The 27,626-nt window shown below is 35.0% G+C and overlaps 2 protein-coding genes across 5 annotated transcripts; both read left to right on the forward strand.

The window, feature by feature from the left end:
• Positions 1–1,272, forward strand: LOC149736237 (cytochrome c1, heme protein, mitochondrial-like). Its single transcript, XM_089877395.1, has one exon. It carries the CDS (start codon positions 109–111, stop codon positions 1,012–1,014), a length of 906 nt encoding a protein of 301 aa, XP_089733521.1. The 5' UTR covers positions 1–108; the 3' UTR covers positions 1,015–1,272.
• On the forward strand, positions 1,271–27,511 carry LOC149736238 (uncharacterized). Of its 4 annotated transcripts, XM_089877391.1 has the most exons (23): positions 1,414–1,556; positions 1,610–5,240; positions 5,509–5,587; positions 7,540–7,677; positions 7,961–8,065; positions 14,377–14,466; positions 16,869–17,009; positions 17,169–17,294; positions 17,556–17,681; positions 18,181–18,306; positions 18,536–18,691; positions 19,234–19,325; positions 20,170–20,295; positions 20,387–20,547; positions 20,735–20,847; positions 21,457–21,514; positions 21,836–22,489; positions 22,898–22,981; positions 23,199–23,306; positions 23,660–23,747; positions 24,785–24,859; positions 26,523–26,565; positions 26,816–27,511. In XM_089877391.1, the coding sequence occupies exons 4-23, from the start codon at positions 7,645–7,647 to the stop codon at positions 26,900–26,902; spliced, it is 2,592 nt and encodes an 863-aa protein (XP_089733517.1). In that variant the 5' UTR covers positions 1,414–1,556; positions 1,610–5,240; positions 5,509–5,587; positions 7,540–7,644; the 3' UTR covers positions 26,903–27,511. The 4 variants fall into 4 exon arrangements, with proteins under 4 accessions (XP_089733516.1, XP_089733517.1, XP_089733519.1 ...); XM_089877390.1 differs by lacking the exon at positions 1,610–5,240 and having other exon boundaries at positions 1,271–1,556; XM_089877393.1 differs by lacking the exons at positions 1,610–5,240; positions 5,509–5,587; positions 7,540–7,677; positions 7,961–8,065 and having other exon boundaries at positions 1,419–1,556.
• The last annotated feature ends 115 nt before the right edge of the window (positions 27,512–27,626 follow it).

The following is a 27,626-nucleotide window of genomic DNA, read 5'->3' on the forward strand; positions in this document are numbered from 1 at the left end:
ATAATCAGTATTTTATTTACAGGTTCAAATTGAACAGAATTTTTTTTTAACCAAAGTATTTAAGATTTGGCTAATTTCCGGATTTGCAAAGTTTTCGCCAGGATAAGTATGTCATTAAATTTGTACAAACAAGCTACTCCAAAATTGCTTTCCATGCGACACTTACAAACACAGAGAAAACGAAGTCTTTCAACTTTTATAAAACGGAATGGAAAATTGTTGTGTGGAACAACGGCAGTAGTTGTGGGTGCAGCATGTGCAACAGGCTTCTTGCTACATCAGTGTGCCAAAGCATCTGATGATGAGCTTCACACCCCACACTATCCGTGGCAACATCGTCCTATTCTTAAAACACTGGATGCTGCCAGTGTCAGGAGAGGTTATGAGGTCTACAGACAAGTATGTGCAGCTTGTCACAGCATGGAGTATCTTGCATTTCGTAACTTAGTTGGCGTCTCGCACACAGAAGAAGAGGCGAAGGCACTTGCTGCTCAGGCACAAATTCTGGATGGGCCAAATGAGTTAGGAAAAATGTTTAAAAGACCAGGAAGGCTGTCAGATTATTTTCCAAAGCCATATGCCAATGATGATGAAGCTCGAGCAGCAAATAATGGCGCACTTCCACCAGATCTTAGCTTTATTGTTTTAGGTCGTCATGGTGAAGAAGATTACATTTACTCTCTGCTCACTGGATATTACGACCCGCCAGCTGGTGTTACAATTGGAGAAGATCAACATTATAATGCCTACTTTCCTGGTCAGGCAATAGGAATGGCTCAAGCTCTGTATAACGAGATTATTGAATATGAAGATGGAACACCAGCAGTTCAAAGCCAACTTGCGAAAGATGTTAGTACATTTCTACGTTGGGCAGCAGAACCCCATCATGATACAAGAAAATTGTCTGGTTTTCGGGTTGCCTGCTTTGGTCTACTTTTCCTCCCCCTTTTCTGGTTCCAGAAAAAACGTATTTTTAGCTTGGTTAAGAGCAAGAAAATCGCATTCAAAGGTTAAAACTTTTTAAGAACATATAGATTAACTTATGGAACAGTTCAATTTTTCTTTTATGCCAACATTATAGTTATTAAAGTTCACTGGTTCTAAAACTTTTAAATATTTAAATTCGAACCTGTGTTACAAACATGGTGCGTGAGTGTTCAAATTGTTGAAATGTATGGAGTTAATTTATATGTGAAATGTATGTTAATTGGCACAATATAAAATATTTTAAAGTTGATTCATTGTAATTGTCAGTTGGTATTTTTCATTTAGCCACAATAGGTGTTTATACTGTGGTTGTTAGGCTAATGATATTTTTGTTGTTTAAAATACATTGCTGTTTTCAAGCTTCCAAGTCACCTATTTGTGGAAACAACTTCAACGATATGCCACTGAATGAAACCAATTACCATTTTAAGTAATTAAATTAAAATGTCATTTTCTATTCCAAAAATCACCCAAATTTATCCTGCAAAACATAAACCTCCAAGTGTGGTGCATGATGTACACCCTAGCATAACCTTGGTCAAACCAGCTTCAACAAATCCAATGCTAAGGTAAATTTAGGTATACATATTATAATAGCTCATAAAAATTTTCTACCTTTTAGCAGTGTCAACTATCCACTTTGAATTATGTGGTTTTCCTGGAATTGGATAACTGTAAATCCATAGTCCCATGGCATGTCATGCCAAAAGTATTCCTCCATAGTGAATAGCTGAGTCTAAATTCAAAACCTTGTGTGCCGAGCAAATGCCCAACTCAAAAGCTCCTGTCCAAAGGTCTTTTTTTAACGCTTGGCTGAAAACTGGGCCAAGCGCAGAGCCTTATGCTATTGCTATAATCTTGACGCCAGAGTGAAAAATATTAAAAATGAAAAAAGTGAAGCGACTAAAATAAAAGGTAGGGATGGGACGAAATTATAATTACCCGGATTTGGGATGTGGGGAAAAAATGTTACTTTGTTTTTTTAATTATTTTTTTCCGATAGGAATAACATGCTAGTCACCTACATAGATGTATGCGTCAGTAATATTTTCGCGAATATAAATATATATATAAATAGGCAGGCATGTAAAAAATAAAAATCCGGCCGATACCGGTTTGCATTTATATTTTTCCGGCAGTTTTCCCGGCGCGTGTGTTCTGACGTCAAATTTTGCATCTCTATCTAGCCCCGCGTTCGTGCGCCGCTTTCACCATGTACGAGGCTTTTGGATATAAGCCTTATGGTTTCTCCCGCGGTCCTTCGTAGCGTAGAAATTTAATTAAAAATGTGTCAATCATGTTTCGTCTTTTCCCGATCAAAGTCTGTTTTCCGCGACGATTTTCACGTGTAACACACGCGTAAGTGTCACAGGACTAAACATTTAGCCGTAAAATTAAAGTTTTGCTACTGAGCTTTTCTAATAAATACGGCATAGTGTCATTAGTCATTTATACTACGCTCGACAAACTTTGTTCGGTCAACATTGAAATTAATAACAGACGCTAGTTTAAGCAAGGAATACTCTACTAGGATTGCTACTTTTATAAAACTATAAAACTAATCGGCGATTACCAACTACAGTTTAAAACTCACACGTTTCTACCTGCAACAAATTTTCTTTGTAATAATAATTACCGGGAATTTAATAGTGCTTTAAGATTGTCTGTGTTTTATATTCCGTAACACGAGTTGAAATATTTGTTCGTCTTGTTACGTATAACATTAGTCACAATCCCTATTATGGCGCAATCAAATACCGCAAGTGCATTACGACATAGCTAGTAATGTTACGTCACAATTGCCATTGTCTCCGCATAAATGCCGGATTTATGATAATATAAAGCTGTTTGTTACGTCAGAACTGCACGAATAGGTAACTTACGGCTAAGCATACGTTAACACGAAACAATATGTTACGCAGCCGGCGAAGTAAATAAATTCCGGATTCCCACGGCGGCCGTTTTTTTTGCCGGCAGTTTTAAAAAAATCCGGCCGATGCCGGCGGCATCGAAAATAGGCACTTTTTACACCGCTGTATATAGGCTATATATATAATATTTGTGAGAAAATATTTGAAAATTTAATATTCGTAGGATTCAAGTAATTACCATACTTTTTTATATTTAACACCCATCTCTCACTATTTTAAAAGAAATAATGTTTTTACTTTAGGTATTATGTAGCGCTATAACATTTAAACCTAAATCAGGTTTGCAAGCGAGAATAATGTTTCATATGTTAACTAAATAATGAACATGTGATATGCTATTATGTTGCAATAATCGTAATGAATGTGTCGTAATGAATCAACGCGTAACACCTTACTATTTCCTAACAAACGTGTTGCTTGGCAGAGGAAAACATCATATATAATTCATGACATGTGCGCGTCTTGGAAAAAGAACACCTATTTCTATAGTTTAATTTTATCCTGGTTCGCATGTTTCAAGTTTAATTCGAATTGCTTTCGGGACAAAAGCAGCTTTGGAAGTAGAGGTTAGACGACATTTAAAACGTAGAAATTGACTAGTAAATATTACATTCGCACACAATAATAGAATTGTTACTGTAACAATCCCTGATTTTGTGATTATCAATGTGACGCAACCATGGTCTGACGTAACAAGCAGACGTTATAGGTAACCGCGCAGGGTACAAAAATAGCAGGTTTATACGTTGAGAGAATGAAGGCATTGCGTAGCTAATTTAAAGTAATTATAGTAAAGTGAGGTAATAAAATACAATGGGGTACTCGGGTTAAGAAGGGACAACCCCTCTAGACCGCTCAAAAATCATTTTTAATGCAAACAGCTTCTGTGGGTAAAAAGGACATTTATTTGGGTTATTTTTTATCCTAACTGTCATTCTAGGTGGTAATTATTTTTTCGGTAAAACACAAATTACTAAATTAAACAAAAAATTGACAAAAAAACACTTTTTATAGGGTTTGGTAACTTTTTTTGTGAGTGTGATCAGGGGCGTATACAAGGGGAGGGTCACGGGGGTCTGGACCCCCCCCCCGCCTTTGAATATTATTTAAAAAAAAAAAAAATTTTTTGTAAACGAAGAACCCCTTCCTTTTTGAAAATGGTAAAGCAGTCATATCATTGTAGTTTAAAACCAATTTTACGTTATATTTTATTAAATTAATTTAAGGTCTTTAATCTAAAGTTACACTATTTTTGTGGTGAATATTTTTATCCAGAGTTAGTTTAGGATTTCGCAATTAAAGGCGAAAAATTACGTATGTGGTTATTTAAATATGTAAGTAGGTTTGTAAAACGGGGGGGTTTTACAGTGGAAAGGTGGGGTTTTAAGCACAAATTTTTTTGAATTTTTCAAATTACACACTCTCCTTTGGGCAGGTCTATTCGCGCCAGTGTGTGCGTTATTATTTATGTTAGTCAGGGTATGTTTTTATCAGGCACGTTACGTTTATATGTGGCCATTTTCTAAACAAAAACTTGCGGACCCCCCACCCCCCCTTTTTTTTAATTCCTGAATACGCCCCTGCGTGTGATAAATTTATTATGATTCCAGGTATTTGCTACATATTTAAGTACCTTGCTGCTGGTATATTTTAATTTTAAATTTAAGAACATTTTAAACTTTTTTCTCTTGTTTTTTTTTTACCCCAAACTCGCCTTATGGGAAGGGGTAAAAACAACTGTTTTTTCTGTTTTTTTTTATATTAAAATTATGTTAATTTAAATAATGATTTAATTGTTTTTAAAGGTAACCAAGTATCAAAACATATAATTTACAGCTTTGACTACATTTTATGTTTAGGTTGGGACTGTTTAGTTACAGGTCATTCTTATGGTTATGTTGCCGAATTAGTTTTCTCTTTTATTATTTTTCGTTCGTCGTGAATTTGCTCTCTCGCAAGAAACGACTGCAATGTCAGCGAATCTGTCCGTATCGAAGTACAGCTGGTGTCGAATTATTTAAGTGCCCAATGTTTCTGTATCTGATTTTAAATATAAAGCAAAAAATCTTGAAATTTTTATTACAAAATATTGAAAACCACTGACTTATAATAAATTCCGCGAATCTGACCCTGATCTGATGTTCATATAGTTGAACGATTCTTGTATAGTGAAATACAGTAATGATCTGGTGCTACGAAAACGTAACCAACAAAAATCAAGTCCAACCACTAGTTATTATAGGAGAAATATATTTCGCCTAACTGGCATCGTCAGTCTCTTATTCAAATAGAATCTATTGAAAACCACTGCAACAGTTATAGGTAATTTTTAACTAAATATTGTTTTATATGAATTTTACATTTTGCAACTCAAAACGAGATGTCTCTTTGACCACAAACCACGTGTTCTGTATTATTTTAATTAGCAACGCTTTTTGACTGAACAAATTCTCGTGTGCTTTTGTTCTTGATGACATCGTAGGTGCTCAGGCTCGGGCCCCTATGCCAAGCTTTTCATTGAAGCTCGGCACTCAGGAACCCGAGCTTTTACAACTTCAGCACATCCCTAGTAAATACATAATCTATACAGTTTGCCAACCAAGATTCCTGATGGGTTGCATGTCTCTTTTCTACAACAAGGAATTGCTTCATATATTGACTCCATTCAGGTAACTGTACTTTCTGTATTTTTATATAATTTCATTTTAATGTAAAAAATATTTCATTGGTAAGTTTCAGGTCAAATTGTTTAAATTATTTGAAGTGAAACTGTTAACATGCAGTTTCTCTCATTGAACTGTTGTTATCAAACATAAAAAACTGATGGATTCAAGTGGTACATATAACATGACTGAAATAAAGTTTAACCCTGTTAAATTAAAGTTGTTTTTTTATTCTGTATGGGTGAGCAGGACTGGAATTTAGGCCAGATTTGGCCAATTACCCAACACACCATTTACATCTGAAAGTGGCGTGCTTGCATAGGTGAAGTACTTTCCTCATCTCGTGCAACTATTAATTTTGCCATCCCATTTTTTTACCACTGGGTTGAAGCAGTGTCTGTCAAGTGTCTTGCCCAAGGACTCGTATGCACCGGCGCAAATAGGGGGGGGGGGTTTGGGGGTCGAAACCCCCCCTTTGAAAAAAAAATAATTTTTTTACATAATTTTTTATCCTAAAATAAATTTTATTAAATTAATTTAAAGTTTTTAATCCAAAGTTCCATTATTTTTTATATGAATATTTTTAGCCGGGGGTTTGTATAAGGTGCATAATCACGTGTAAAAAATACGGATGAGCCGAATCAGGATTCGATTAATTCGGCGTAACGTTATTCGATGCATTTTTATATATGCAATCGAATCCGAATATGCGTGGTTGAATACGCGGGTTTCACATTAGAGTTTGTAATGAAACCTAGTTCAGACAAACTTGTTCGAAGTTACTCTTGGAAAGTCGCGAACAACAACACCTGCAGGTTACTGAGTGGCATGTGTTTCCGCGTTTGATTTCGTAATTACAGGCGAAAAATTGTAAAACTACTTTTATTTTAATAGTGCAAAATCTTTTGTAGCAATTATAAATAAATTTTGCATTTACATGATCCTGCAACACTGCAATTCACGAAACTCGCGTTTTGTGGGGTCTCTCTGATCGTAAAGCACGTGTTCGTTTGATCGGAAACCACGTGTTTTGTGCGATTTTGATTAGCGGCTCCTTCCGACTAAGGCTATTATTAATTGTTCACAGTAGCATATTAATAAAACTATAACAAATTTGCACATTTTACATGTCTGGCTACAGGTGCAATATCATAAAACGAAATGTGAATTAAATATTTAAATTCAACGTATTCCTGACGAGACCAGTCGTCAATACAACGTTTCACTCTGCCAACTTTATAATTCTGGATAATATGTAGATGTAATATCGAGTTTAACATTTCATGGCATGTGGTCAATGGCGGTGCACCGCGAGTTTTACATAACGTACCAGGTGTAAATAAATTTCAAATAAAGTATTCTCAGTAAAATGATTAGCAATAATTAATATCTTGCACCACTTGGATTCAGAAATCCACATTCTTTTTTGGGGCACCTGTACAAGCTTGGCAGGCGGGACTTTGTAATATCATATTACAATTTGTAATTGTCACTTTTAAGTTGTAAAATCTAGATGTATTTCACGATCCGGACGGTGACGCTGTTACTAAAAAGGGGTGTTTCTACAATCCTGGAATAAACGTTCGGTTACTTTAAGGCAATAGTTTAGAACTGTATTTAATTAACCTTGTTTTTATCCGCACACGTAATTGTGGATAATTTATGAATTATGTATGTGCGTTTGTTTACTTTATTATCGTACAGTTAAAGGGCAATGTGCCAAATTTCAGGATAGACATTTGCCTACCATGTCTGTCATGACAGCCAAACAGCCCCACTGGTTGCATCCCTGCTCACAAAGTTAGACACGTGGTAACTCATAAGCGGATACTTTTGTTTAAAAATTTGGCCGATGTATGAGAAAATAGGTTCAGATTCTATAAAACAGTTTCAGCTACTAGCTTTACGTCTGATTAGCATTTTATCATGTACATTAAACATAATGTTTTATTTGGCAGGTGGTTTGTAAAACAGGAGCTTGGTTGGCTCAAACTTTATCCCAACTGCTGGAAGAAACTGACCATGAAACTTATGCTGGGGAAGTTAAAAATAAGTTTTTAAACATGCTCAAAGCTTCAACAACATTAAATATTCAAGTAACCACTTTAAAATTTTGTTAAATTTCTTTTATATGGTTATATTGTATGTTTTAATATTTTTTATCCTAAATTGTTCATTAGTTTTGCTGTTAATTAAACAAAATAACAACAAACCACACACACACATATATATATATATATATATATATTGACAATTCACTACAGTATTTTAAAATCTAGAAAAATTCAAATATTTATATATAAATAATGTTATTAATTTTACTGTATGTTTTAATTATAATCCACCAACCTAATCATGTGTTAAATCACTCTATTTTAGGCAAAAAATAAGTTTGCTGGACTGCTAATGGAACTGACTGTTCCAAATCAGAATAACAACAACCACCATCAACTAATGTCTTCTTGGAAACAAATCAATGCAATGGTAATGTTATTCTGTCGACTTTGCACTTACATTTTCTGGTCCAGTAGAAAAAACTTCAAAATTATGCCTAGTTATAGATAACTGACAATAGAAAACTAGTGAATAAATGGATTATAATGCACAATTTAATGTAAATTACGTAGAATAAAACCATAATTACACTAAAATAAACTAAAGCTTGGTCTACATTAAAAAAAGATTTTAGTATAAAATAGGCCCTTTGGAAGACGAATAATGCAAATCTGTATTCTGAAGCAGTTGTTCACAAAAATGTTGATAAGTTCATTTATAGTTGGTTAAAACTGTCAACAGTTAGTTTTATCTCTTAATATAATGGTCGAAATCACACAGCTTTAAAAAATTTTAAGTTCTTTTGGTTTGAAAATCGTGATGTAATTTTTAACAATATGATTCTAATTCCACTCAAATATCAATATTTTAATGTAATTCTGTTAAAGAAAGCAGATTTTAATAATTAAGTTGATCTCTATGTTGCTCTGGGGCTCTCCCTTCTAAGTTAGAAGTTAAAAATGCGGTTTTAGAAAACTTAAGCTGTTTTTATCTTGTTATGAATGAAAAAATATATTTTTTGATGTTATAAATTTTAAAAAATGCCTTTGTTAGGTAGTAAATTAACACAAAAACACCACAAATAGTATTTTTTAAGTGTATTTTATTTTCATTTAAAACCAACTTGTATGAGCGTGATCCGTTTTTCAACAGCACAAACACCTGTGTGGCTAGAGTAGAGAACTATATTATGTAACAGTCGGTCAAAAACAGAAAATTTGTTAAAATATGTCTTGCTCCCAACGCAGTGGTTCCCAAACTTTATCTACTCGCATGCCATTTTTTAGTTCATGCAGCTTTCTCATACCACCTACATAATTATTATATTCTCCAGAATTCACAAATAAAAATGAAAGGCAAGTTCTTTATTGAATACAATGAAAACCATTAAAAACACAACACAATTTTAATGAGAAGGATTAAGTTGTTTTTCTTGACCAGCTGGCCAGTGCGAGGCATCACTTTGCTGACAGCGCATCGAAAGTCATATTCAGGCGCAACAAGACTTTTCGTTTTCTCTTTTTCGTCTAATTCACTGTTACTAAAGCATAGAACCCCTGCTTGCACTTCAACGTAGACGGAAAAATTAATAAAAGGGGAACAGCATGACTGAGTGTAGGGTACGATCACACCATACTCTGCTAGAAGAGTATAGAACAACATTCCTTATGTTTTGCTTTTGCTGTCTCATCAGCTTGAATGTCTATTAAATGCTCTTGTTTCCAGGTTCCCAGAGGCAAATCGGCTCGATCAAAGGTCGGCAATCCACGGCCCGCGCTCTTTTTTTGTAAATTTCTTTAAACCCCGCCTGTTATGAACAACATAATGCTTATAAGCTCCAGCGAAAAGTCGCTTTTGTTTTTAACAAATATTTCTTGAAACTGCAATATGGTAAACTAGTCTGTTTAATCTGCTCGGATATTGTGGCTGTCAACAAATAATTTAATTTAAAACTGCACTATGAAGCAAAGCACCAGAAACACAGTACTCTAAAGGTGCAGTCCAGATTTAACAAACTGGACAAACTTAAACGGGACCTGGAACAACAAAGCTCAATTTTAGAAAGTCAGGAGAGAGGGCAGAACAGAACACACTTTCAAGTTATGCAGTTGGCTCATTAATCGCCAAGCACATGAAACCCTTTACCTACAAAAATTTGTTTTAGAATGGTCATTGATGGTTGTTGACATTGTGTGCCCGGAGAAACGGAGCGTAATCTCGAATATCAGTCTCTTTGCTAGAAAATTTAAAACAACGCATCGAAAAAATGTCTGCTGACGTAAAACAATCGCTTCGCAGTTGTGCATATTTTCAGAAATGGTTGAAAACACATCTTATCAAACAAAAACACCATTACAGTGTGGAGCAGCCATTCATCCCAAACAAAGTAAGAATGCAACAACCTACTGACAGCTCCCAAAAAACTTGAATAGCGTTGGAACATGACCACCTTAACGTTATCCAGAGTTTGTGGCTTGGCACTGCGTGTTCGAATGGATCTTGCTTCAGACAAACCAAGCAGCAATGGAACATTTTTGTACATTGAAGTACTTAAAATTTCGGTAGCCGCTAAATTGACGTCGCCCTAACATGTCGAGCAAGACGGCTGACATTCTTCTTCGCCTTCTGTGGTCTAAAATATCGCAAAAATGTAATTTAGTTTTTTTATGATATGATCTGTGTCGATCTACATTTATCAGAAGCATGATTTTGCAAACATTGTTTTACTTCATTAGTTTAGAAATAAAGTCTTTAATAAACTGGTGGAATAGTTTCTATGATGAAAATTGTCTTACCACTTCATATGAATCAAATTCTTCTTCGGTAGGAAACTCATTTCGTTCAAACTTTTTCTGTGCTGCTTCAATGCAACTAAAAAACTTCAGGATTTTCTTTTTCCTGGTCGGTGGCAAATGTTGAGTGTCCTGCGACTCCTTTAAGACAATATACGATTCTCTACATGGCAAATGACTGATGTACGTCTCCCGAAACGTCTTGTTATTAACAAATGCAGGGTGACGAACAATTACTGCTTGGTTTGACTTACCCTTTTTACTAAACTTATCAGGCTTTACGCAGATTGTTTGTTGCTGTCCGGTACATTTTAATGGTTTGTTAAAATAACTTCGCACGTCAGAACTTAACACCTCATAACTACTGGATAAAAAACGACGAAAAAAGTTTTCAGTGTGATTTAGATTGCCCATGACAACTTTTGCAGCCACTTGCTCCGCCACTCTTTTTCTAAAATCTGTAAATGATTTGCCATTATATATTATAGAATAAGTTTTCATGGAGATTTTCATGCCTATGCCATGTACTGCTACAGAATTTGTTGTTCTGTTTTCAATACCTTCAATCTTTTCTGTGTGGTGCTTGGAGCGTAGGTGGTTGATGACATGTTTTTTTAAATTTCGAAATTCAGTTAATTGGACTGTCGTATAACTGTCATCACACACATTGGGATGCCCATACTCGTCGGCAGACAACTGACTGTACAAATCTCACATGCTATATATTTCTTGTCTGTCGCGTAAATGAGCGACAGCATAGCTTCGTAAACCAGATCTTTATCTGTTTTACAGGTCTATAAAAAAATGTGTTAATGTGTTGTTTTTTTCTATTGTATTCATTAAGGTTAAAAATTGTCGACATATTTATGTAAACTTACAGATATTATAGATCTTTCACTGTCGGTTCCTTTCGACTCAGTTCGTATTGGTGCGGCTGTAGATTTTTTAGTGACGTTAAAGTAGCCACCATATTCAATAAATTCTTGATTTATTCAGTCATTGCATCGAACCTTTTTTGCAAGTTCTTGTGTACCAAGGTTTTTCCAAAGATTGACAGAACTGATGTTCTTCTTCTGTTCTATCTGTTGATGGACCTGGTACCTGCGTGTCCTGCAAACCATCTACCTCTTCATAGGTTGTAGCTTCGGTTGACTCAGACTCAATTTTAGCTCTTGGTAATAAATGCATGAAGTGGTAGGTAAACGGCATCCCTAGGAGTTTTTCGCGAAGAAAAAATTAAAATATTTGTTTCGAGTAAAATATTCCCGCATTCGTTATGTAATTCCACCGGTCGCGAAAAAAATTGTACACTGAGGGATACACAACTTTCACGTTGCCCACAAGCCCCGATTTTCGACCTAGCATAGAAGGAGCCCCCATGCAGCCAACCAACTTTACCCAGTCCAATTTATTTAGTTTGATAAAAAACCTGGCAACCAGGGACTGGTCCCAGCAATGGGCGGGAGGCAAAGACTCAGCCGATCGGGCCTGCGGGAAGGAGGATCGCGGGTCCTCGCAGGACACGACCTGGATGATAGGTCGGCGCAAGTATGCCGATGAAAGGCCGCGACCAGCTGAAAAGCGGGCAAGCTGTGGCGCGCAAGGTAGCCCGGCCTTTTAATTGGTTAGTACATGCGAGGCGCGTGCAAGTGTCGCAACTCGACGAGAAGAGATTTTGTCACAATTGTCTTGCTATGGCGGTGCCATGAAGTCTGGCAGGAGCTGGTCGGGTCAGTCCAGGACTGTTCTTGGCTCCGTACCGGCTCGGCGTGGTTTCTATCGGGTGCTGTATCGCGAGGCGCTGCGGGTCTACGATTTAAATCAACTCAGGTAACGCAAGCGAACTGGAAAACGTTGGCTTGAACCCAGGAGGGGGTTCTCTTTTCTTGGTAAGGGTGGCGACCCTGGAGATGGGGACATGTGCCCCGTAAAGCAGCATGTATCTTGTGCCTTTGGCCGATAAAACAGTAATGTAGGAAGTCGGTAGGGATGTGCCGAAGTTGAAAAAGCTCGGGTTCGCCGAGCGCCGAGCTTCAACGAAAAGCTCGGCACGAGCCCGAGTCCGAGCACCTATGACGTCATCAAGGAGAAAGGCGTATGAGAATGCGTTCCTATTCAGCCGAAAAGCGTCGCTAATCAAAATAATACAGAACACGTGGTTTGCGGTTACAGACGCGTCTCGTTTCGTAATTTCGACTGTTGCAAAATGTAAAATTCATACAAAAAGTATTTAATTAAAAAAGTATATATAATTGTTACAGCCAGTGGCGCAACTGGCAAGTTTCTACGCATGTTCATCTTGGATATGGTAACGGTTATTTACGTCAGAATAAACCTTTACGATCGTTACATCACAAACGAGATTGTTGAAAACAATCGTGTTTTATTCGCTTCTATACGATCTGCAGTTTGTGTATAATTTTTGTTTCTGATGATTAGTTTAAATGCAGGTAAATCGCGATTATGTGAGTTTTAATTGGTGCAAATATAAGAGCAAGTAGCGACGCTATCAGTAAATTAGAACCAACAGAGATTGCAATATGATATTACAAAGTATCGTCCCGGTCGAGCTTGGACTGAACCAAAAAAAACATCGTTTGATGGCAACGCACGAGAAACAGAGTTTCATTACATCATTTTTCACGAGAATAAATTCACAACGATTGCTTCGTTTGTTACGTGTGGAATGTATGCTACCGCATGCGTCTTCCTTTATTTCATACGCCGGCGCAGAGTGTAAAAATGTGACGCTGATACACGATGGTTTGATCTCGTGGTTGGTTTGGCTGCCCAATTTGGGCAGTGGGCACATTCCTCCCGATTGTTATATTATGAAACGTCATAATTAATAGTTACCTTGCGATAGGACACCTGACGTAATAATTGAATGAAAAATTGTTCTAATTCCAAGCGAAGGAATGTTATATTGAATGCAACGCGTGTGTGTGTGCGTCTTAGCATTTTCTGGTTGCGTGCGTGTATGCGATTAAGGGGGCTGTCATGTGGTTGCAATACCGTGGTTGCAGCAATTTATAATATTTCATTATAAAAAAGTTAAAGAGTTTTTGGCTTTTTATTTAAAATCTGAAACGAAAACATTGGGCGCTCGTGTAATTCGACACCGGCTGTAACTGAAAATAGAGAAAGCTACGCTGACCAGTCTTGTTATCTCTTAGTAGCTTCACTTTTTTTTCATTTTTAATATTTTTCGCTCTCGCATGCAACATTATAGCATAAGGCTCGGCGCTCGGCCCAGTTTTCAGCCGAGCGCCGAGCGTCAAAAAAGGAGACGCTCGGGCACGAGCTTTTGAGTTCGGGCTCCGCTCGGCACATCCCTAGAAGTCGGCAAACTAGATCCATTCTTTTGGGAAAAGGATTGGCTCTAGGAGCTAGCTCGATCAGGACTTGGCACAAAACAGGATGTGGGGCTGTACCGGACTGGGCGAAACGCCTTCGGGTGTAAGCCTGCTTTGTCGGCGTCTTTCCGTGGAAGGCGGTAGCTAACGTGGGTTTTGCGGCCTGCTTTTATGGCGGGCGTCGAACGGCTGACTTAGAACTGGTACAATATCGTAAAAGTCCGTTTATATTAAGATGACTGAACAGTTTGAATAAAAAATGGGTAACAATTAAAAGACGTAAACAATTTTCAAATGTAATTATAAACAGTCAACAACAGTGCCACGTTATAAAAAAACAATTTGACCTTTTTTTGCACAATTCTGCCCTATCGAGCTTTGCAGTCGCTTCCATTCCAATCACTTGTCTGACTAAGATCTTCGCCACTGGCAATATTAAGGACTCTGCATAGAAATGCGTGTTCATGTTTTTCGCCACCAGGAGGAACCTTTCGCAAAATCTGACTAAGAATTTATTTCGTACCACTAGTGGTACGTGTACCACAGCTTGGGAACCACTGCTTCAAAGGGTTAAACCAAGTAATTTTTGCAGGTGCTGGAACGATGCGTTTCATGCTTGGAAAATTTACAAGTAGCTGTCTTCTCATCATTTGTGTGTGACACTTCAGTGATGACCAACAAGGTTAGTACTTACTGCTGATTGTTAGTAAGGTTTATTTTCAAAAAATTATGTTTTTATTACAGTCAGTTAGAGGGATTTGTTAAGTAGACGTCTCGCTTAAAAGCTTTGTGGGTGGGAAGCAGCTTTTAATGGAAAATCTGCTTGATCTATCTTTAATAATGTCTGGCAATGTAAATTACCTTTTTCAAAAGGCCATTTTAGTTTAATCGAGCTTAATGCTTGAACACACTTTCTGTTACCATTTGGCACATTCCTTAAAGGCACATTAAACAGTAGGGATGACTTGATTGGAAACACAATTTATGACTAAATAAATATTTCATTTGCTTAGATTTTGCAGTTTTAATACACCTAATCGTGATTTTACTACTTTGATTTCCATTTTAAGATGCGATTTTTCGAAATTTCTGAAAACGGGTCGTGACATCACACACCGCCGACACCCTTTAGTGCGCTTTAGCGTTGCTGCTAAAACACACAGTAAACGCATTTATTTTCGCAGAGGACAAGTTGTACTGCTTTGTTTAGGCCAGATTAGCCTTGGTATTCTTTCTGGTAAAGTATATTTGCTACTGAAGAAGTATTTAGGCTGCCTAAAGAGATAAATGGTTGTTAATGTGTATGCACTATTGATTTTGAATCGGTCCAGTGCGATAATTGAATTCAGTAACTTAGGCTAGCCTATATAGTCGATGTATTTTAAAATATGCTAAATACAGTGTATAGCAGTAATAACCATTCGAAATTTTACCATGTGATACGCCAGATAAATACCCTTAAAGGGTTTAACTTTAACTGTTGAAATGCTAGATATTGGCTCTGTTCTTGGATGTGGAAATGCAGGTCATGATTATAAATAATATGATTATAAAAAAATCAGGTAGGTCATGATTATAAATATTTCTTTTTAATTAGTTGTGATCACTGATAAGACTGCAACTGCAATACATAAGTTTTTGGCTGGACCAACAGAAAGTAGTGTAGTATGCAGTGCACATTTTAATTTTCAAAACTCTACTTATTATTTGTTGTGTAATTAATATAACATTATGTCTGTAGTGCCTAAGATACTTTGTGAAATTTCCTCTGCCTAGACCTTATACGGTTGATGAACCATCTCCAAGTATAGAGAGTGAGGCCCCCGGGTATATTGAGGCATGTACACAAGTTTCACCAATAAAGGTTGTGCATGCCAAACACGAGCATGTGTGTCATTTCGAACGAAAGGTAATTAAAAATATAGTTCTTTTTGGTGGTATAGAAACACTGACATATTTACAATTTAGGAACTCGAGTTGCACCCGATGCGGAAACAAATGAAGGATGTTCAGTAATGCATTTTATACTCTGATTTTGGTTTATTTGCAAAAAAATGCAATATCTGTTTACAACCTTTGTGTTTCCTCTCTGCAGATATTAATCCACATTTTCCACGCTCGCACCTGAAAGAACAGTTACTTTCATAACACTTATTTTTTTAATTTTTCCACATATAAAATCTTACCAATCCTTTGCTTCACATCGCCCGGAGTTTGAAACTACGGCTGACTTTTCGCTGCTAACTCTTTCTAAGATACATTCTGGATCAAATAAACAGCCTACAGCGGGGCGCAAAAATGTTGATTGAAAAAGTTTATCATCAGAAAATAAAGAATCAGAGTTTCAAGAACTTGTTGAATTACTATCATTGCTTGTAGCAAGTTGTAGGTGTTTCAGACATCACTTGAAGGCCATATTATTATAATTTATAAACAAACTGGAACTCCTAAGTATTTATTAGTGCCATTATTAACCTAGGTAGTACATGACTAGTCCATGATTACCAAAAAATGACGTTTTCAAAATTCGCGCTATATCCTACACGCAAAAATCTAATTTTTTAATCAGGCAACTTGTTTAGGAAACCGGGTAGTTGCGAATAAACACTACTTTTTTAAAAAAGTTCGGTATGCAAACGTCATTTTTTTATGATTTATCAATGTAAACACTGAATAGGAAAGTCCCTGGTTTGTAGACTACAGAATTCGTTCATGCGTAAAGTTTGATTTGGCGGTGTGTGACGTCACGTACCGTTTTGGCGTATATGAATTTTAAACGTATATAAATCAAAAACTAAAGGTTTTTTTGTTTACTATTTTTAAATTGGTGTTATAATTGACCAAAATAATATATATGATAAAAATTGGCTTTTTTTTCCTACTGTTTAATGTGCCTTTAAATTATGTAAAGTTACTATAGGATTCTTTTACTCTTATAACACCCACATTCGCGACAATACAAAACTAACACCAGCACCTTTCATTCAAGAGGATGTTATGTCATTTCTTCGTACACCACAATTGCTAGCTTATATAGCTTAACATTATGCATCACCGTTGCCTTTGCATTCAAATTTTTTTTAGATTTCTGATGCCAATATTTCAAACCAGCCATCACACGAATACAACACAAGAAATATGAACAATATTCAGTCAATATTGGATTTGGAGTGGGAAAACTTACGAAACACAACTTGTGTTAAATCTTGGGACCTATCAAAAAAGGCACGTTTATTGTTGAAATGCTGGTAATGTTTATACAGATATGCATTGCAAATTACCAACATTTAGCCCTATTGTTTCTGCTGAAGGCTAAACAAATTATAGTACTAAATCTATTTTTTTATAATATTTACCCTGTTTTTATTTCAACGCAATGTACAGATGACAACTTCTTTGCGGGAAAGTACTGGCCTAACTGAATCTGAAATCCACCATTTGCTCAATACTTCTTCGGTATCGGACAGTTATGTACGTAAACTCAACCAAAGGATATCATCATCTCTAAAGGTAGGGTCCCACATTTGTTCCAGCTTTGATTATTCAAAATAATATTCTTTTTTTGTAAAAAAGCACAACTCAGAATTCTAAGACGAATCTACCATTAAACATTTTATTTGCCTTTTTTGTTTTTAATAAGGCGAAAAATTTATGTACTTGATAAATCTAGGCATATAAAAGGGACACCCCTATTATTACGTTTAAAGTTCCCATGAAAAGCAAGGTTAAAAAACTGACATTTAATCAATAAGTAACCTACGGAATCTTCAGAACTATGAAGGCAATGTTCGCAGCTTGGCTTTGCCAATAATAACAATACAAGGAGCATTTCACATCGCACCCAACAAAGCAAAATCTGTCTTACATGGTTGCTGCAATGTGAGGGAAATGGAACAGGTTAAATATTCAATTTTTTCTTTTTGTCGTACGGAAATTGTTTTTTTTTTGTAAACTGAACCCATTGTTAGTTTTAAACATTATTTCTTCTTAATTGAGATGATCAGTGGTTGGTCACTCCCCAGCAACTTTACTGTTAAACTGAAACACTGGGACGTGATCAAGCAGAAAGGCACCTGAGAATACGTTTTGTTTAATTTAAAAAGCACTGCTATTTAAAATTATACAGAACATTTGGTTTACGGTGAAGCGCCGCTAAAAGAAGTCGACTAGCCGATTATTTTTTACCCAATTTCCGAACTTCAAAATGTTCCATAACAAGTTTGGGGTTTAGTTCTGGTTTTAGTTTAGAGTGTTTTCGAAAGGGTCTCAATCCTTAAAAAGGTTAACAATAATTTTCTTTCTTATTCAAACATCTTTAAATTTTAATGTTTTAATATAAAGTTATTTGTGCGACTTAATGAAACCACCGCCTTACACAATTTTATTCTTTTTACAGGGTGTGCAGCATTTACCAGTCTCCCAATTTTTGGATTGTGAGTTGCCGTTAATCAACTTTAAGATTGGGGAAAAAGTGCTGGTTGCTGGTTCATCAGGATCTCTTGAAAATGCAAACTGTAAAATAGTAGGTTTTAGTTAAAAGTGCAAAATGTATTAAAATACAATGAATTAAAAAAACTTTGGCCGAATTTTATTTAATTCTTTATTTAATTTTGCTTCTTTAATTACTTACTATGAAAGTTGATTAAATATCAAAATTAAAATCAAAGATATATCAGGTGTGTACATTGTATTATTTTTCTGTTGCTCTGTATTATGTTTTAATTTACTTAATTCATTTGTTTAATTATTAGAAAACTGTCTCAAATTTGATCAAAAAAATGAATCCTGCCTTGTCTTCTGTGGATGTGCGGAACTTGAGTCATGAAGTTCTTGGTGAATTATGTCCTGCTCGATGGAGAAACCATGTTAAAACTTCGCTACAGTTGATGTTTGGAAATTCTGGCTTGGTAAGCCTTAGTGGTGAATTAAAACTTCTGAGTTAATTTGCGCACATATTAATACGAAAACATGTACAATGATGTTTAAAGCTGATTTAAAATCATATTCCGGCTCGGCAACTTAAAACAAACCTAAAGATACCGTTACATGTTGAGTGTGCACTGGTGTGACTGTTGGTTATGGCAGTGTTTGCCAAAATGTTTTTTGGTTCAACTTGGGTTACCAATGTGATAAAAACCTGGGTCTCAACAACATCTTAGCAGCCTTGTAACAAGAAAATTTTGAGCTTCAATCGTTCATTTATACATCCTTAAAATGTATTGCATTGCACAAACTGTGATGTACAACAGGAGGCTTCTTCATGCGTTTAAAATTTCATAGAGAAGCTATGTCCCTCTTCATGCTATTGACAGCAAAAGGTGTTTTGCCTTGTTACTCATTTACTGTGTAAGTCTTGGAATCTTCCGTGTAATGCTCTTAAACCTGGGTTTAATAAGGCCGTCTTAGTGGGTAGTGTACAAAAAATACTCTTTACAAGGTTTTTTTACAGGTTGTCCTTGATACAGTTCAAAGTGAAGTAAAATTAAGTTCTTTTATCACAAGTAAATCAACATATCTCATCGCAGTTGTTCCCTCTACGTGGTATGTATCAATTTTTCCATTTATTTTTAATCTTTCCCATCTATAAAATTTAGATAAACAAAAAATGACCTTTAACTTTGACCGTTTCTGGTTAACATTTATAAACTTTAACAAAAAGTTCTTTAATGGAAAAAGGAGCACAGATGCTCAACTTTAAAAAAGATATAGCGGGCGTATCAGGGTGACGTAAGGAACATTTGTAAACTAAAAAAAAAGTATGGCATTTGTGCTGTAAGTTTACAATGAAGTGGAAAACCCAAAGCTGATATTTCCCATAAAAATAGTACTAAATGTTTATGTAGCTTTGTTCAACCAAACAATTAAAATAGACTAAACTTGTACATTTTTTGAAATCTTATTGTAATAAATGAGAAAAAAAGTGTTTTAATACTTTAGAAACAGTGAAAAATTTGAGGTGGTATTTTTCTGATGGTAAATCCCATGCATTGCCGCACAATTAATTTACTCGCGTACATAGCTTGTCGCAATAATTCCATGCAAAAAGGCAGAGATACCAGCAACTTGCTGACAGCAAGTAAGGACAAGGCTGCTGATGTTTTACCGTTAAACCTTATTAGTCTAAACTGGGCTATTTTTCTTATTCCGGTATATGGCTTGTAAACATTTGGTAACATAAAACTTAATTTAGATGCATTTTAACTGTATAGTACAACCAATAAACAAAAATTTAAATAAAAAATTAAATATCACCCACAAAGTACCATATGGTAACTCGTAAGCCGGCTAGAGGTGTTAAACCTGCGTGATAACGATAGTCGTTTTCTGGCCACGCGAGGATAAGGTAAGTTACATTCATTCATAATCTTGTTAAAACATGTCACAGGTGTGTAAAGGAAGATCCTGGTACAATGTTTCTTTTGCATCGTAAAGTGGATCCAGATAAAACAATTGTTAACATTGGTGTAAGATATCTGGCTGTGTTTGATACTCGGAAAACTTGTGACAACTAGTGAGTAAAATTGATATATGCATTCTGGAACCGCTAATGCATGTTCTGATACTTTTCTTTAAATTGATTATTGATATATAATTACTCGCAGCTTACAACCAGGTGTTTTAGTTGAAGTAAGCTTAAACAATGCTTGCGGAAAACTACACAACAACACCTCAACATTTTGGTTGGATGGTAATTTGAATGAAGGTAACTTACATACAAACGAAGATTCAAATCTAAATGATCAATCTTCTGGAACTACTCAAGGTATGATTAACTTATTTAGTTTTACTTTTCTTTTGGTGTTTCGTGCTTGTTACCTACACTTTTTTGTGTTTAATTTTACCTTCACTATCTTTTACAACCACAATTATATTATGGATAATGGGGAAGTAGTATATATAAACTCAGTATAATCTGTTGACTGGTGTTTGGCCTAAAAAATATTTTCAAGATGCTGCCTCTGATTCTGAGGAAGCTGTACAGGATGCAATTAAACTTTTGTCCGGAAGTTTAAAAATAAGAAACGAAGAGAAAATGGAAGTTGCTGATGAAGAAAAAGACAAAGTAAGGAGTTGACTGGTTTCGTGTCAGTTGAGCATTTGACAACAATAGGATTAACCTTAAATATTATTTGTTGCTATTTTGCTCTGCAACAGTTTTCTAGCTCAACTAACCCAGGTTTGAAATGATTTAATTTACGAACTAGTTCTTGGGATATCAAAAGCTGGCACTTTTCCTTGTGGGACTATGATATGTATCTCAGCGATAGTTTTAACCTTAAAAACTATTAACTCAGTAATGTTTGCCTTCAGCATAGAAACCATGGTATTTAGGAATAATTTTCCAAATATTGATTAACCAACATCTTAGCCAACTTTACTAATACTATTTAAATAAAAACATGAGAGTGTAAATTCTTACGTAACATAATATTAATAAGTTACTACTTTTTTACTCAAAAAAAATTAATTAAATAAACAAAAGCTACCACAGTGGTTTAAATAATGTACACCCACCCTCTACAATGCATTTCTAGTTCCTGTGTCATCGCAGTGCTTCCTATATTTTCTCACCGCACCCAATTTTGTATTAGTGTTTCAGAATGTGACAGTTCCAACAATAATATCACCTAAATTTAATAGATTTTTTTAAGGAAATTTATGATTATGACAGGATAACTCAGAAGAGCAAGTGATAAACAAGCAAAAGTCATCAAGTACACTACCTTTAGGTATGATTCAGTTGTATTCAAGATTCAACTATGAATTATTATATCTTTAATAATGGCCATCTTGATAATATAACTTACATATAGTAGGGTGGAAGAAGATTAGACACCTTTCGTGTTTTAAACAAAAAACAATGGTCTTATGGGAGTCGTGAAAAAATAGTTCTAAAATTTTTGGAATATTCTTTGTTAACTACTAAATCAGACGAGAAAATAAAGTTAAAAGGTGTCCCATCTTCCCCAACCCAATGCATTATAACTTTAAAATGATTATTGTACTGTACGGTTTAAAATACTTTGTCCAGTAACATTCTAATTTTAAAGGTGAAGGGAACAAACAAAATAAAGTTGATTCTAATCCAAAAGCAAATACTATTCCTACAACAAGATCGTCCTCGGTTAACCAAGGACATTTTTATAAGAAGCAAAGCAGCCATAAATCCGCCTCTTTCACAGCCTTTGACAGATCTCTTCATAACTACAATTCTGCTTCAACATCCCCAAAGATGTTGGCTTTGTCAACAAATCAAAATATCTCCGAACCTTATGTAACCCAATCAATACCTGGTCCATATATGCAACATAACGGACAACCGCACCAAAATTTTAATTCCGTTTCGATGCCAGTATTATTCAGATCACCTGTCCCTGTGCTTGTAAATAGCCAACTAACACGGCCGGTGTCACCGCTGTGTTACTTCCCCCCACACCAAGCTAGTGTTGTTTCTCCACAAGGGGACAATTTTATACCTCGTCAGTTGTTTAAATCCGCATCATCTGTTGATTTTGGTACAATACATTCTCAGCAAAGTCACCATGTACAGCAAGAGAAGCTACATCATATACAGCAAATGTTTGAAAACAATCTCCCCAATCAAGCAATGTTTAATGCTTCAAGTGAAAGCTTTAGATCAAATCAACCTAACATATCACCATCTATATTACAAAGTAAAACTCATTTACCAAGTTATAAAGCAGGTATGCATTTCAGTAGTACAAATTTTTGGACACATGTTTTGCAATTTTTCAGTTTTATATTGTGGTTAAAATTTAACGGAGCATACCAACGAAAAATGAAAATTTGTGAATGAAAATATGGTTAAAGTTGCTCAAATGTAAGCTATTGTCGTACGTCGTACCTTTAGAATAGATCATATTTCATCTGTATATACCAATTAGATTCTTTGTTGGTATGCCTTTTAAAAAAAGGATTTCAACCAAAATATTTGTTTTTGTAATTATATTACTTCTGAAGTATTTTTTATTTCATAAATTCACTTATAGAATATTTTTGTTAATCTTTTTAGTAAAATAAAACATCTTGAATGTAACTACAAAACTAATGTAGTAAATATCAAACATTTATTTCTGTTATGTTGCAAACAGAACATTCCATAAACAACCGAAGTGAAACGAAAACTCTTCATGTTCATAATAATGAGGTTTCAGTGGCAAGACATGAAAGTTTAGGTTTGTACATTACTTTATATCTATGGTTGTTTTACCTTGTGTAACATTGCTAAATCTTATGTAACTGTGAGTTTTCACACTGGCCGTAATTCTATGCTTGTGATGCTACATACGTTTACTTTGTATGGACTGTTTAGGATTACAATAATGTGTGATTGTTGTCATGATTTGAATTCATTTATTTCTGTAAATATTGTTTGTTGCTTTAAATTTCCAGGACCTATAGGTAGTCCAGCTTCCTCACGAAGAGGTAAACCTGAAAAATCTCAAAGTAATACTTGGCCATATAAGGGAAATGTCAGCAACATCATGTCCAATGCAAACTGTAAGATTTTCAATCATACATATTGAATAGGAATCGGATACTACTTTCTCTGTAGTCTAATTTTTAAAAAAAGGAAAAAAGCTGGTTAACAGAAGTCTTAAAAAGATAACTGGTGAAATGATGATTAAACTAAAGGGCAATAGTCTGTGATATATTTGAGATAAATGAGAATTAAAAGTCGATTTGTTTTATTTGCACATTATAAAGATATATTCCAGAAAACGAACAATTAAATGCAGTTTAATCTTGTGCAAATATTAAAGAAACAACAACATTCATATCATTATCTGACTGTATTTTTAATTTAAGTTTAAAGTTCATTTTTACCTTGTGGATTAACTTTGAAACTGCAGGTAGTTCTGAATATGCCAATTATCTTGCACAAGTACAATCACTAAACCAACATGAACGAATAGAAAACAGCCAAGCTAATGCTAACAGGTAATTTTGCTTTAATCTTGCGGACCATTAGTGCACAGTGGCATTCTGTAACAGACTTTTATAAAAATGTTTATGATTACATTTCTGGTTAGTAGAAACTTATAAAGTTGGTTTTGTTTAAAAGAATAATAAATTCTAAAACAGTTAAAAAGGTATAATGGCATAAACAACAAATTAAGAGTTCAGGAAACAAAATTAACATTTATTAAGTGGAGTTATCTGTTCAGAATGAATGTAAATGATTTTGTAAAAGCGATTGAGTTAAAGTATATTTTTACCCGAGTAGTAAGCTTTTGTAGTATAATAAATAACTTTGTAATAGTCTATTCCTGTCAAATTTAACTAAAAGCCTCTCCCTTGCCAGTCGACGCCGTGGCTTAGTTGTTTAGGCAGCTGCATCGTAACCAATGTGTCCCCGGCTCGCGCGATACTATTACTGGTGTGTGTGTTTTTGGGCAAGACACTTATTGGACATTGCTCCAACCCAGTGGTCACTTATGGGTTGTCCAAATCATAAGCCATATCAAAATAAAAAATCATACACAAAGTTGAAAAGTGTAGTAACTTGTAAGCACAAGAGGATTAAAATGGTGCCAAAAATACACGTCTGACTGCGATGCGGTGTCATGGTGACACAAAGGACTTAATAGGGCTTTCTAGGTGTTGGGGTAATGGGCCAAATCCGGCCTAAATCCAAGGACCTCACTCATAAAGGAAAATAAACTTATGATGATTCCGTCGAAAGATGTCTAAATATATAGAATTTTTTCTAAGGAACAAATATCCAACAGATCATTTCCAACTAGCTTGAACACCTGTTTTCTAACAAATTAATGTGTCAGATGGTAGAAATAAGAGATTTTGCAAAATATAATCTTCTTCCTAAAGGGTTAATTGTGTTGTGTCTTGTGTGGATGACTTTTTTTTAGTTACTGCAGACAACAGTGCTTCATTATTTAGGGCCAAATAGGCAAATACTATAGTATTTAAAATTCATAAACTCCTACTGTAACAAATTTTGATTTTTTATTTATCAGAGAATTGGCAAATACAGGAATGAATTCATTCGACATATTTTCCACACCAGATTTAGTTCAACATGTTATTCCTAGGTATGTATGTATTGAAGCTTAACACTTTGCATGTCTACCCACATAGAAGAACATGTTTGCTATATCCTATTGTTTATCCCGGTTATAAATAATCTTAGATTCTAAATCAAAGTTTATTTTATTGGAGTGTAGTAGAGAGGAAAATGGGACACCCACATATTGCCCAAGATTTCTAAAATCAAAAGACATGACAGTTTTTGGGTAATACCACAAATTGGTACTATCATTCCTTTATTAATTGACAACAATTCAAAAAAATAAAACACACAAGGAGTTATTTAGCGATTCGCACAACCGGTGAAATATTAGTGATTCTAAAACAGGCGGGTTGCCGTGCTTTCATTTGTTGCGCTCGCTAACTATAAGATAGTCAAAAATACGGAAGCAGCAAAATTTGGGGGAATTTAGTCAAAAATACTTAGTTCCAGACACAAGGAGTTACTAGTGTACAAATCATGGAGAGAAAGATGATTAAGTTATTGTAAATATTCCTTATTGCTTTTCGAGTCTTAGTAGCCACCGTCTTGAATCTTTTTCCACCTACTGGGTTACAGAAAATGGCGAATTAGTGTATTTTTTTTACAAAGTGTTATGGACACGCCTCTTGGCACACCCACGAATTGTGTAGATATGTAGTAATTTGTTTCGCAATGTGGCCATTAATTGCCCCATATAATATACACGTGTGTGCTCTCCTTAGTTTTCATTGGCTATTCGAGTGTTTCAATACAAACCCAAGAACGCAACACAAGGCGCTGATAAAATTAATGATTTAGCAATTAGGTGATTTATTGAAGGTCACAGGAGATTTCGTCCTACACCTCTTCTAAAATCCGGAGACTGCGGTTGACTGGTTGGGCACCCCTGGTTTAAACATTCTTAATTCCACTGCTATAGTTTTTAACATATTACCTACGCCCTACAATATGTTATTGTATGTAGAATTGATTTTGTTTGAGCGATAATGGGTATTGTTCGAACACCAATTGATAAATACTGTATCCTACAAATGCATATCAACTTGTAATAACAGAAAGTTGATTATACTAGTATTGATTATTATTAAATTAAAAGAAAACCTAGTAAAGTTTGGCAATAAACACCTATAAAAGTACAAAGTTGGAGAAAGACAATAATAAAAGTATTTATATTAATAGTATTCTGCAACTTGTAGTTAACTAACCGACTGTGCTAGTTTCTTTGGCATGTAAACTTTCTAGATATAAATTGGAACCATATTTTTTGCTGATTTCATTCCTAATTTAAGTCATATTGACCTCTGTCTATTTTTCTCATATACGTAATTTAACTTTTCCTACAAAAACTAAAATTAACTTATCAGACAAAATCAAACTGCATGAAATATTTCCACATATTTTATTTAACTCCGATACTGGATTGATGATTTAAACTCTCAAACTACAAAATCTCGGGAGATTTAATATGATTTAGCGAGAGTTTAAAATGAGCGTGTTGTTTTTTTTCTGTCATTGAAAAAATGTAATTGTTCAACACCAAGTTTTAACTCTTGACAACAGTTACTGTAATATTTTTTATCAAATGGGTACCCATAATTTTGCAATTTTATGAAATTATTTGTATTATATTAGGGATCTTATTTCAGTTGTTATAAATTAAGGTTAATTATAAATTATTACTCCAGGAAATCAGCATCCCTTCAAGAAAACAGTGATTCTGCAGTAAAAGTAAGCTTTTTGATCAATTATGTTTCAACAGTGCCATAGCACAGTTCTTGTGCTTGCCTTCTAACCATAGGGTACTAGGTTAATAGCATACTGCTGCTATTTATTATAAATGTGTTTAAGAGCTTCAAAATACATCATGCCCAAACCCATTGGTCAATCCAAGTAGCTAGCCTAGCATGAAAATAACTAACTCCATGAAAAGATAAATAAGTTATCCAATTTGTTTGCAATGATGAAGTTTTATGTTTAGCATTTTACTTCAACTGATGATCCAACAATAAAAACATGGGAGATGTGGCCAAGTGTTTCTGTAGAAAGTCGTGGGATGTGGAACTAAACAAGTGTTGCCTTTAAATTTACTTAAATCTTTCTATTTGTCTGTCCAACAGTGAATTTCTCAGCCCTTTTGCCTCAACACCGAAATCTGGTTACCAACTACAGTGATTCACTTTTGACTTAATTGTAAAAAAATCGTTTATTTAGAATCCATATAATCCATGCTTGCACATACCGGTTTGAATTGAAATCTTGAATTGCCCCTATTAAGAGTTCAGCAGTTCAAGCTTAATATATCTAGGTTGCCGGCAAAAGGGTTAAGTAACACCGAGATTAAATGCATAATATTCTGTATGCTATAATACTCAAAATGATAAACTCTTATAGTTCACCAAACTACTGACTTCCTTTCAGGTTTTAACCAAAACCATATTGTTTTTGTAGGTTACATTTTAACTAATAGTTAAAAATTACTGCTTTAAATGTGTAGTTGCTTAAATTGTTTCAAAGTGAAGTGTAGGCTAGTGTCTTTTTTATGTATAATGTAAATCTATGTTGCTTAATTTTCGCAGCTGGCTGCAGTGTGCAATCTTTAAATATGTGTACAGCCTCTGAGAGGTGTTTTGTCTCTTGGAAATTTAAACAAATAAATTGTTTACAAACCAATAAACTGTCTCTCTAAATATACTTTTTCATGGCGTGGCTGGAAAACGACATTCGTTACAACACGGGTGTTCTGTTTCATATACCTTGTGCCAGAGCCATGGAAATACCGCCTTGTGCCA

This window comes from Ciona robusta, chromosome 4 (genome assembly GCF_009617815.1).
Source record: "Ciona robusta chromosome 4, ASM961781v2".
Taxonomy (NCBI): domain Eukaryota; kingdom Metazoa; phylum Chordata; class Ascidiacea; order Phlebobranchia; family Cionidae; genus Ciona; species Ciona robusta.